Genomic DNA, 10865 nt, shown 5'->3' on the forward strand with positions numbered 1-10865 from the left:
CCCCACGGCGCGGGGGTTCCCCGCGGGGCGTGGGCTCTCGCCAGGGCCGGTCCCCCCGAGCGGGGAACGCCCGCGTCCCGGCGCCGCCCGCCGCCGCGTCACTTCCCCGGCCTGGCCCTTTAACGTGTGACGGCGCGTGACGTCACCGCCGGCCCGTGTTTACAGCCGCCCGCCGAGCGGGGAGGTAACGAGGTCCCGGCGGCGCCGCCGGTCCCCAGCGCCGGTCCCCGGCCGCGGAGCCGCCCGCGAAGCCCCGGCGCCGCGCTCAGCTCCGGCAGCGGCCGTGGGGCTCGCCATGGGGCAGCGCGCCCGGGCGCGCCCCCGCTGAGCCCTCCCGTCCCGTCGCGGCCCGCCCCGGCGGACCTTGGCCGGCCCGGCCGGGGATGCTGGCGCCATGCCGGGCGGCGGGGCGGCCGCGCTGGCCTGGGCGCTGCTGGCCTGGGCGCTGCCGGCGCTGCCGCTGCCCCAGCCCCTGCCCCAGCCCCGCGGCCCGCGGCGGGTGGTGGAGAAGGAGGCCCGCTTCGACACCCCGTACGCCGACTGGGTGGACGCCGACCTGCTCAACATCTACGCCTTCAACCACAGCGTCCGGAGGAACCGGGTGAGCCGGCGGGGCGGCCGCTGCCCGCTCCCCGCCGCGGGGGCCCCCCTTCCCCCGGGGTCCCCGCCGCTGCGGAGCGCGACGACGGCCGGGCGAGGTCCGGCCGCCGGGGACGAGCCCGCCGCGGCCGCGCCTGCCCAGCTGACGCCGCGCCTTCCCGCTGTCCCCGCAGACGGAGGGCGTGCGGGTGTCGGTGAACGTCTTCTCCGACCACAAGGACTTGCCCGTCCTCTTCGTGGTGAGGCAGAAGGAGGCGGTGGTCTCCTTCCAGGTGCCGCTCATCCTCCGGGGCCTGTGAGTATCGGCGGGGCGGGGGCTGCCCCGCGGCCGGCCGAGCCGCGAGGACCGGCGGGCGGGGGTCCCGGCGGGCCCAGCGCAGCTCGGTGGGCGCTCTGCCTGCCCAGGTACCAGCGCAAGTACGCGTACCAGGAGGTGAGCCGCACGCTGTGCCAGCCCCAGACCACGGCGGAGGTGGAGACCCAGCACTTCTACGTCGACGTCTCCACGCTGTCCCTCAACGCCTCCTACCAGCTGCGGGTCACCCGCGTGGAGAACTTCGTGCTGCAGTGAGGGGAGCCCCGCGCCCCCGTCCCTGCCTGCCCGCGGCCTGCCGGGGCCGCCGGCCAGGGCCACGGGCCGCCCTCACTAGCCGTCATCCTCTCCGCAGGACGAACAAAAGGTTCAGCTTCAATGCCACGGCCGCCCAGCCGCAGGTGAGGAGGGGCCGGCGTGGCGTGGGGTGGGAGAGGGTCTGCGCCCGCGGCCAGCCCAGGGAGGAGAGCATGGTCGCCGTGGCACTGACGGGCCCGTTCCCCGCCCCAGTATTTCAAGTACGAGTTCCCCGAGGGAGTGGACTCGGTGATCGTGAAGGTGACCTCGGCCATGGCCTTCCCCTGCTCCGTCATCTCCATCCAGGACATCCTGGTAGGTTTGGGCGGCGGGGCCTCCCGTCCGGGAGACCCGTGATGCCCGGCGGGGCTGACGGCCCCTCCGCCCCCGCAGTGCCCCGTCTACGACTTGGACAACAACGTGGCCTTCATCGGGATGTACCAGACCATGACGAAGAAGGCGGCCATCACCGTGCAGGTGGGCGCGGGGCCGTGCCGCAGGGCTGTGCCGCTGCCGGGTAGCGCCGGTTAGCGGAGCTTGCAGAGGTCATCGCGCCGGCGCGGCCCCAAGCCCCTCAGGGAGCCCCAGCTGCGCGGGGCGGCGCGGGAGACCCCCGACCGGGCTGCGCTGACCCCCGTCTCTCGCCCCGCTGGGACGGCCGCCGCAGAAGAAGGATTTCCCCAGCAACAGCTTCTACGTGGTGGTGGTGGTGAAGACGGAGGACGAGGCCTGCGGGGGGGCTCTGCCCTTCTACCCCGTCTCCAAAAATGCCTCCCCAGGTACGTCCGCGGGGATGGGGGCAACGACGCTGAGCCCCCCTCCCAGGCAGAGGAGCGGGGAGAGGTGGCGCGGCTGCCCCCCGAGCCAGGCAGCAGCGCCGACGGCCCCCGTGCCTTCCTCCAGATGAACCCGTGGATCAGCCCAACCGGCAGAAGACGCTGGAGGTGATGGTGTCGCCCGCCATAACCTGTAAGCCTGGGAGGGGCCGTTCGGGGCCGGGGGGTGCCGGGCTCTGCGGGGGGCCCCGCGGCGGGGCCCCGGGGCCGCCGCGCCCCCTGAGCGCGTGTCCCGGCCCCACACAGCGGAGGCCTATGTGAGCAGCGTGCTCTTCTGCCTCGGCATCTTCCTCTCCTTCTACGTCCTCACGCTGGTCATCGCCTGCTGGGAGAGCTGCCGGTGAGTCCCCGGGCGGCGCCGCCCCGGCCCCCCCGGCCCTGTCTCCGGCGCACGGTCCCGGGGCGGTGGGGGCCCTTGGGCGCGCTGTGCCCCTCGGCCCTGGCTGCCGGCGCGGCGCGGCTCACCGCCGCTTCCCTCGGCAGGCGGCAGAAGAGGAAGGGGCTCCTGGCAGCCGTGGACTCGCCCAGCCTGGATACGGGTGAGGGGCCGGCGGCGGCGGCACGCGGGGGGGGGGGTGCGTGTCTGCCTGGGGGATTCCCGGTTGTTTTGCCCTCTCGAGCCCGTGGCGAAGGTTCCGCAGGAGTTCCCCGCCGGCGCCCTGAGCCCGGCTTGTCCCCCAGCTCCCCGGGGACGAAACTTGACGTCAGGGGGACGGGGACATGCTGGGGCTCGGGCTTCACCGCTGCGGGGCTGGCAGGGCTGTGCTGGGGCTCAGGCGTCTCACCAGGCCTGTCTCTCTCTCTCCACGGCTTTCCGGGGACTCCCAGCGTCTCTACTTGGTAGGTGCCAGCGTCCGCTCTGTCCTGGGCTGCGAGCGAGCTCCGGCGCCAGGGCAGGGGCGCGGTGCTGCTCCGTGCCAAATGGCCCTGTGGCCCCGGGCCGGGGGTGCCGTGGGCGGCTGCTGCCGGCTGACGGGGACCCTCCTGCCTTGCAGGGCACGCCCGCAGCATCCCCAGCTCCTTCCTGGGCCACGCGCCCTACGACAGCTACGGTTACGGCTCCTTCGGTGAGTGCCGCGCGCCTTCCCTCGCCTCCCCGCCTGTCGGTGGGTGGCCATGCCCACCCCGTCTGGCCGTCCTTGCAGGGAACGGCTCCTCCGGCAGCGCCGAGGGCATCACGGACAGCATGGGCTCGGCCGAAGTCCCCTACGGCTACGCGGGTGAGTCCCGGGGCAGCGGTGCGGCGGCTGGCGTGGCCGCAGCCCTTCGGAGCCGGACCGTGTCGGGCTGCCCCGACGGCGCTGCGCTGCCGGGAGCGTCCCAGCTCCGCCCCTCTCCGTCTGCGGGAAGGGTCCCTGGGTCGCCGGCCCCTCCGTGCAAGCCCGCAGCGGGGTCTCCAGCGGCGCCGGCGGGCCGGCCGCGCGCCAGGGAGCTCCCCGGGGCTCGGCCCCGCTCCTGCTCCAGTAACTCTCGCTTTCCTTTGAAGGGCAGGAGCAGTTCAAGCGGCGCACGCCCTCCGCCCCGATGAGGCCGCTGAGCATTGCCATGGGTAGATGCTGGTACCGGGCAGGGTCGGGCCAATCAAGCCGAAATCTGCCCTGCCCCAAGCTCGCGCCCGGGGCGCTGAGCCCCTCCGCACCCTCCTCCCCTCCCTCGGAGCGCGGGCAGCCGCCCGGCAGCCCCCTCCGGCGGGCAGGGCAGCGCCCGAGGGGCTGCGGGGCAGGGGGACGACAGCGTCCTCCTGGCCCCGCCGCTGTCCCCAGCCCGGCAGGGCCCCGGGGGTCGAGGCCGCGGGGCGATCCCCGCCTGGCGCGGGGGCCGTGCGGGGGGCCGCGTGGAGCTGGAGCCTGTCCCCAGCCTGAGTTGGCGAGGCGGCGGCCGAGCGGATAATTGGGGGCGATCGGGGTCGCGCGGGGCGGGCGCCGAGGGGGGCTCGGCCGGGGGGCTCCGCTGACGGTCCCGACTCGGCCGCAGGGGAGCGGTCGCTGGAGAACGTGGCCGGCCGGCCCCGCCTGGACTCGCTCAGCTCCGTCGAGGAGGATGACTACGACACGCTGGCCGACATCGACTACGACAAGAACGTCATCCGCACCAAGGTGCGTCCCGCCCCGCGCCCCCCGCCCGCCCGCCGGCCGCTCCCACCGGCCGGGGCGAGCCCCTCCACCTGCCTCTCCTTCCAGCAATACCTCTGCGTGGCCGACCTGGCCCGCAAGGACAAGCGGGTGCTGCGGAAGAAGTACCAGATCTACTTCTGGTGAGTGGCGGGGGGCACGGAGCGGCGTCCCGGCGCGGGGCGGGCAGCGGGGACCCCCTGACCCCCCCTGCCTCTCCCAGGAACATCGCCACCATCGCCGTCTTCTACGCCCTCCCCGTCGTCCAGCTCGTCATCACCTACCAGACGGTAAGCGCGGCCCCGGCGGCAGCCAGCGGGGCTCCCGGGGGCTGCGGCCCCCCGCCGTGCTCCCCGGCCGTGCTGGGGACGCGTCTGCGCCCTGGCTGTCCCCCTGTGTCCCCATATCCCCCCCTCCCAGTCTCCCGCTCTCCCCGTGCCCGCGCGCGCAGGTGGTGAACGTCACCGGCAACCAGGACATCTGCTACTACAACTTCCTGTGCGCCCACCCGCTGGGGAACCTCAGGTGGGTTCGGGGGGGGGACACGGGACGGCGGGGGGCTGTGGGGGTCAGAGGGGGCCGCGGCACCCACGTCCGGACTGCCCCCTCGCAGCGCCTTCAACAACATCCTCAGCAACCTGGGCTACGTCCTGCTGGGCCTGCTCTTCCTCCTCATCATCCTGCAGCGGGAGATCAACTACAACCGCGCGCTCATGCGCAACGACGCCCACGCCCTGGTAAGGGACGGGCGGCCGCCGGGCCGCGCGCCCGGAGGGGCTCCCGGCCCCCCCGGGACCCCCCGCTTCCCCTCGCTCCCCTCCCGCCCCCCAGGAGTGCGGCATCCCCAAGCACTTCGGGCTCTTCTACGCCATGGGCACCGCCCTCATGATGGAGGGGCTGCTCAGCGCCTGCTACCACGTCTGCCCCAACTACACCAACTTCCAGTTCGGTGAGTGCCCCCCGGCCCCCCGCCGCGCGCCCCGGGGCCGCCCCCGCCCCGCTCACCGCTGCCCCCCGCCCGCAGACACCTCCTTCATGTACATGATCGCGGGGCTCTGCATGCTGAAGCTCTACCAGAAGCGGCACCCGGACATCAACGCCAGCGCCTACAGCGCCTACGCCTGCCTGGCCCTCGTCATCTTCTTCTCCGTCGTCGGCGTGGTGAGTACGGCGGGCGCCGGCGGAGGGGGGCGGCCGGTCGCCCCCGCTGCCCGCCACCCTGCTTGCCCCCCAGGTCTTCGGCAAGGGGAACACGGCCTTCTGGATCGTCTTCTCCGTCATCCACATCGTGGCCACCCTGCTGCTGAGCACCCAGCTCTACTACATGGGGCGCTGGAAGCTGGGTGAGGCGGGGGGGCGGCCCCGGGGCGGGCCGGGCGGGGGGCGACGCGGCGGCCCCCCCGCTGCAACCTCTGCGCTCCCCGCAGACTCGGGCATCCTGCGCAGGATCCTGCACGTGCTGTACACGGACTGCGTCCGGCAGTGCAGCGGGCCCATGTACGTGGTGAGTGCTGGCACCGCGGCTCGCGGCACCGGGTCCCCGGTCCCCGCGGGGACCCCCGCCTGGCAGCGCGCCCTCCCCGACGCGGCCGGGCACCCGCCCCTCACCGCCCCCCTCCCCTGTTGCAGGATCGAATGGTGCTCTTGGTCATGGGAAACATCATCAACTGGTCGCTGTAAGTGCCGAGACGGGCGCAGGCCAGACCCCGTGCCGCCTCTCCCGGCCTGGCGCTCCCCGCTGCCGCCCCCAACCCGCTCCTGCAGCCTGACCCCCCTGGCTGTGGTTCCCTCCGCTGCGGCTGGGCTGAGGACTGCCAGCTCATGATGGCTGTGAGCCGAACATGGCAGGTCTCCGCTGTAGCTGCAGCAGCTTCGGCGTCCCCGTGCGCTGCTCCATCTCCCGGGGGCTGCCGGCGTGCCTCGGGGACCGCGGGGCGCATGGGCAGGGCGCGGGGTTGGGGACCCCCAGGCTGCGCTGACCCCGCTGCCTGGCCCTGCCTCCCCAGCGCTGCCTACGGCCTCATTGTCCGCCCCAATGACTTCGCTTCCTACCTGCTGGCCATCGGCATCTGCAACCTCCTCCTCTACTTCGCCTTCTACATCATCATGAAGGTGCGAGCCAAGCCCCGGTGCCCCGGCCCTGCGGGCGCTGCGTGCCCCGCGGGGAGGACGGGGCAGGGACGGGCACCCCTGCCCGCTCCTGCCTGCACGCTGACCCTGGCCTCTCCCACAGCTCCGCAGCGGCGAGCGCATCAAGCTCATCCCCTTCCTCTGCATCATCGGCACCTCGGTGGTCTGGGGCTTCGCCCTCTTCTTCTTCTTCCAGGGGCTCAGCACTTGGCAGGTGAGCGGGAGGGCGGCGCGGCACGGCGCGGCACGGCGGCCGCTGGCCGGCGCGGTGACGGCTCGCCCTGTCCCCGGCAGAAAACGCCAGCCGAGTCGCGGGAGCACAACCGTGACTGCATCCTGCTCGACTTCTTCGACGACCATGACATCTGGCACTTCCTCTCCTCCATCGCCATGTTCGGGTCCTTCCTGGTAGGTGCTGGTTGCCGCCGGCACGGCTGCCCGCTGCCCCCAGCCGCACCGGCTCACCACGGCCCCGCTCCCCTGGCTCCGCAGGTGCTGCTGACGCTGGACGACGACCTGGACTGCGTCCAGAGGGACAAGATCTACGTCTTCTAGGAGGTCGCAGCCACCCGCTGCCCAGGGACCGTGCCAAACGCCCGGCCGCAGCCCCCGGGAGGGGGGGATGCCCATGCTGCGGGTCCTGCCAGCCGCTCCGTCCCTCGCCCCGGGGGGCCTGGTGCGCCCCGTCCCCGCCGGCCGGGTCCTCGCTGGCGCTGCATGCCCGTCCTGGGGCTCGTCGCAGCCAAAAATGGCGCTGGGTGGCCAGCGGGGTGCGCGGCCGGGGGCGTTGTCCCCCAGGGCGCCTGTCCTTGGGGGCAAGTGACACTGGAAAAGGTGCTGCCGCCGCTGCCCGGTGGCGGTGCGGCCGTGGCGCGCGCTGTGCCAGCAGCCCCGTGGCCCCCCGAGCGGGCGGGTGCGGGTCTCTCTTCAGTGCCTGAGTCGTAGGGGTGGGGGGGTGGGAGGTGGGGGGCATGCGCCCGTGGTGGCGGTGGCAGGAGCGGCCCCGCTCGCGTCTCCGTCAGCGTCCCAGGAGGGCGTCGGCCGCCGCGTGGCCCCCGTCGCCGCTCCCCGCCACGGCTGCCGCGTGCTCGCCGGTCCGCCGGGAAGGGTCTCGCATTAAAGTGTCTGCACTTTGCCCGCGCCTGCCGCCTCCTGCCTGGGCAGCGGGAGCCCGGGGGGCACCGGGGGTCCCGGGGGGGCGGCGGGCTCTGCCCTGGCAGACGGCCCCTGTGCGGCGCCGGTCCGTGGGGCGCGGGGAGGGGGTTAGGAATGCCCAGGGAGGCCCCACTCCGCGGGCCTCGCTGCGCCCTGGTGCCCGGCCGGGGCGGAGGGAGTCCCGGGGCTGGCTGCGGGCTGCCCAGGCACGGTGCCCGCAGCCTCGCTGCTCTGCCCTGGCCAGCCCCGACCAGGGCCCGCCGCGGGCTGCGGGTGCCGGCCGGGCTGCCGTGGCCCCACAGCCCCGCGGGAAGCCCCGCTCGGCCGCCTCGGCTGTGAGCACAGGGGGAAACCAGCCATGAAGTCAGGGCAGAAACCCGCGGCGGCCCGGCGAGCGCCTGGCTATAAAAGGACTTACTGCAATCAGCCCCCAAACCGGCTGGGGCGGAGGCACGCGGGGAATGCTCGGGCACGGGCCTGAGTCGCTGATTTTCGGAGTCTTTCCCCAAATATGGTGCCTGGGCCGGAGTCACGGTGCGCAGCGGGGCTGGCGTGCCCCGGGAGGGAGGGCTGGGGGGGGCGGCCCCCGGGCTGCGCTGACATCACTGTCCCGGCGCCAGCCTTTTAGCACGGGGTCGGCCCCCGAACTGTGCAGAGCATCACCCCTCGCCTCCGTGAGCAGCCGCGTGTAAGTCCTGCTGCGGGGGGGCCAGCGGGGAGGGCGCCCGGGGTGGGGACGCCAGCCCCCGGCACCAGGGTGCTGCTCCCCGCGATGGGGACCCTGTGCCTGGCACGGTGACGCCGCGCCCGGGACCGCGATCCTGCTCGCCGGGTGGGGATCCCGCTCCTCCGAGTGGGAAGCCGCTCCCTGGATTGCGACGCTGCTCCCCGGCCAAGGGTCGGGCTCCCCAGGAGGGGCTGGGGGACGCAGCCCGGGGCGCGGTGCTGCCCCTGCTCCGCAGGACAGCGTTGCCGTCGGGGCTGCGCGGCTGCGGGTTGGCTGGGCTCGGCCCTGTGCCGTAGTGGGATGGGAGATGGGTGCGGGGCTGGGGGCTTCTGGTGGCCGGTGGGCACTGCTGCGTGGCGGAGGGAGCCACAGTCGGTGAGGCTGGGGGCTGCATGTGGTCCCCCTGTGCCGCGCTGGGGCGGCTGAGCACAGACGGCTCCTCCGGGACACAGCCCCGGCACTCGGTGGCTTAAAGCCAAGCAGGGAGCGGTGCGGGGAGGAGGGAGGCCAGCTCCGCTGCCAGCTCCCACCGCCTCTCCCTCCCGGCACCCTCCAGCCCTGCCCGCAGCCGGCTACCTGCCATCGCTGCCCGCAGCATGCCCTTACAAGGGCACGGGCACGGCTCCCGCCGCGGTCCTGCCTCGCCCACGCTCCTCCCTGGCACCAGGACCTGCTGCGCCGAGGCCGCCCCGTGGCACCATGGCCCCCCACGGCACCACGGCCGCCCTGCCCCAGCACGCTGTGGCTACCCCACTGTGCCATGGCCACCGTGCTGTGACACGGACCGCCAGCCCTGCTGCGTCCCCCCTGCCACCCTGAGCCCTCTGCTCTGCAGCCCCCGCAGGGGTGGCATGGTTGGTCCAGCCGGAGGGCATGGCCACGCCAGGGACCGTCACACCAACCAAGAGCTGTCGGGCAGCTGAGCGGGCAGGGGCCAGGGATGAGGCTGCTCTCCCGCGCAGCCCGAGCCGGGGAGCGGGGACAAGGCCCCTCTGCCGGGTGGGACCCATCTGTCCAGGCAGGCTATGGGGGTCACGGCTGTGCACTCACCTCCAAACATGCCGGGACGGAGCTGAAGGGCCGTTGTGTGGCAAGGGAAAAGCCGGGAGGAGGGCACGTCCCTGTGGCCCCAAGGTGGGAGGTGGATGCCATGGGGTGGCCGCGGGGTCCTCAGGCAGGGGGCCGGCGTCTCCGCAGCCCGACAGTCCCTGTCCCGCCTCCAGGTCTCCCACCCGCCGCAGACATGGCGAACAAGGGCCCAGCGTACGGCATGAGCCGGGACGTCCAGTCCAAGATTGAGAAGAAGTACGATGACGAGCTGGAGGACCGGCTGGTGGAGTGGATCGTGGCGCAGTGCGGGGCTGCGGTGGGTCGTCCCGAGCGGGGCCGCCTGGGCTTCCAGGTCTGGCTGAAGAACGGCATCGTAAGTGGGGGGCCGGGCGCCCCGCCGGCCCCAGGGCTGGGCGGGCGGCCGGCAGGGAGCTCTGCGGCCGGCGGTGTGCGCGGTGAGCCCAGCCTCTCCTCTGCCGGCAGGTCCTCAGCAGGCTGGTGAACAGCCTCTACCCCGACGGCTCCAAACCCGTCAAGATCCCCGACACCCCCCCCACCATGGTCTTCAAGCAGATGGAGCAGATCGCCCAGTTCCTCAAGGCGGCCGAGGACTACGGCGTGGTCAAGACGGACGTGTTCCAGACCGTCGACCTCTTTGAAGGTGCGGGTGGGGGGCAGGCGGGGCTGGGGGGTGCCGGGGCTGCCGCACCGGGGCTGCCGCACCGTGCCTGTCCTCACACCCCTCTGTCCCTCGGCAGCCAAGGACATGGCGGCGGTGCAGAGGACGCTGATGGCCCTGGGCAGCCTGGCGGTCACCAAGAACGACGGCAACTACCACGGGGACCCCAACTGGTTCATGAAGTAAGTGGGGGAGCGTGGCTCGGGGTGCGGGGACCCCCTGCCCCGCGGCTGCCCTCGGGGAACGGGGGCTGCTGGGCGCCCCGGGGAGGGGGACGAGGGTCCGGGTGCCGCATGGCCTCTCCCTCCGCCCTGCAGGAAGGCGCAGGAGCACAAGCGGGAGTTCACCGAGAGCCAGCTGAAGGAGGGCAAGAACGTCATCGGCTTACAGATGGGGAGCAATAAGGGGGCGTCACAGGCGGGGATGAGCTACGGCCGGCCCCGGCAGATCATCAGCTAGGCAGCCCCCCTCGCCTCCCCCAGCCCTCCCGCCGCTGGGAGAGCCGCCCCAGCCGGGACCTCCGTCTTTGCTCCCCCGGCCCAGCGCGCCGCGGCCGCCCGAGCGCCGGCGGCCGCCACCGCCCCTCACCAATTGGTATTTATTGAAAAGAAAACGCCGCCAGCCAGCCCAAACAACCCTACAGCGCAGCCCTCGGCAGCACGCGCCCAGCCGCAGCCCCCGCGCGTGGCCACGCACCCGGCCTCGGGGACGTCGCCGCAGCCCCGCCGTGCTCGCGCCGTGCCCCCTCTCTCCTCCGGCCTTGCACGCACCGCTGCGAGCCCCGCCGCCAGCTGGTCCTGCCCCCGCCGCGCTCGCTGGCACCCATGGGTGCCCCGCTGCCCTCCCTGGGACCGCGGGTGGGAAGGGCGCGCGCCCCGGCTCCCGGAGCCACCCCGCCTGCCCGCCGCCCCTCACGAGCCCCGCGCCACTGCTGCAGAGATCCTTGCGCACGGGGAGAAAAGAAAAT

General features: G+C 73.8%; 2 protein-coding genes across 4 annotated transcripts; both read left to right on the plus strand.

Moving 5' to 3' along the window:
* Positions 1-394: 394 nt before the first annotated feature.
* On the plus strand, positions 395-7290 carry SIDT2 (SID1 transmembrane family member 2; the record flags this gene model as incomplete). Of its 3 annotated transcripts, XM_082009997.1 has the most annotated exons (27): positions 395-601; positions 774-895; positions 1006-1167; positions 1269-1314; positions 1424-1525; positions 1604-1687; positions 1878-1989; positions 2114-2179; positions 2293-2386; positions 2530-2585; positions 3042-3113; positions 3192-3266; positions 3533-3595; positions 4021-4142; positions 4227-4300; positions 4381-4447; positions 4609-4682; positions 4771-4894; positions 4989-5106; positions 5182-5318; positions 5392-5500; positions 5585-5661; positions 5787-5833; positions 6164-6269; positions 6391-6501; positions 6582-6695; positions 6780-7290. In XM_082009997.1, the coding sequence occupies 27 exons, from the start codon at positions 395-397 to the stop codon at positions 6840-6842; spliced, it is 2604 nt and encodes an 867-aa protein (XP_081866123.1). In that variant the 3' UTR covers positions 6843-7290. The 3 variants fall into 3 exon arrangements, with proteins under 3 accessions (XP_081866123.1, XP_081866122.1, XP_081866124.1); XM_082009996.1 differs by having other exon boundaries at positions 3042-3266; XM_082009998.1 differs by lacking the exon at positions 3533-3595.
* A 2082-nt stretch (positions 7291-9372) lies between these two features.
* On the plus strand, positions 9373-10357 carry TAGLN (transgelin; the record flags this gene model as incomplete). The annotated part of the gene is made up of 4 exons (XM_082010032.1): positions 9373-9592; positions 9703-9880; positions 9978-10080; positions 10216-10357. Exons 1-4 carry the CDS (start codon positions 9413-9415, stop codon positions 10355-10357), a joined length of 603 nt encoding a protein of 200 aa, XP_081866158.1. The 5' UTR covers positions 9373-9412.
* Between the last annotated feature and the right edge of the window lie 508 nt (positions 10358-10865).

This window comes from Phaethon aethereus (genome assembly GCF_964289735.1).
Source record: "Phaethon aethereus genome assembly, chromosome: 23".
In the NCBI taxonomy this organism is placed as follows: Eukaryota; Metazoa; Chordata; class Aves; order Phaethontiformes; family Phaethontidae; genus Phaethon; species Phaethon aethereus.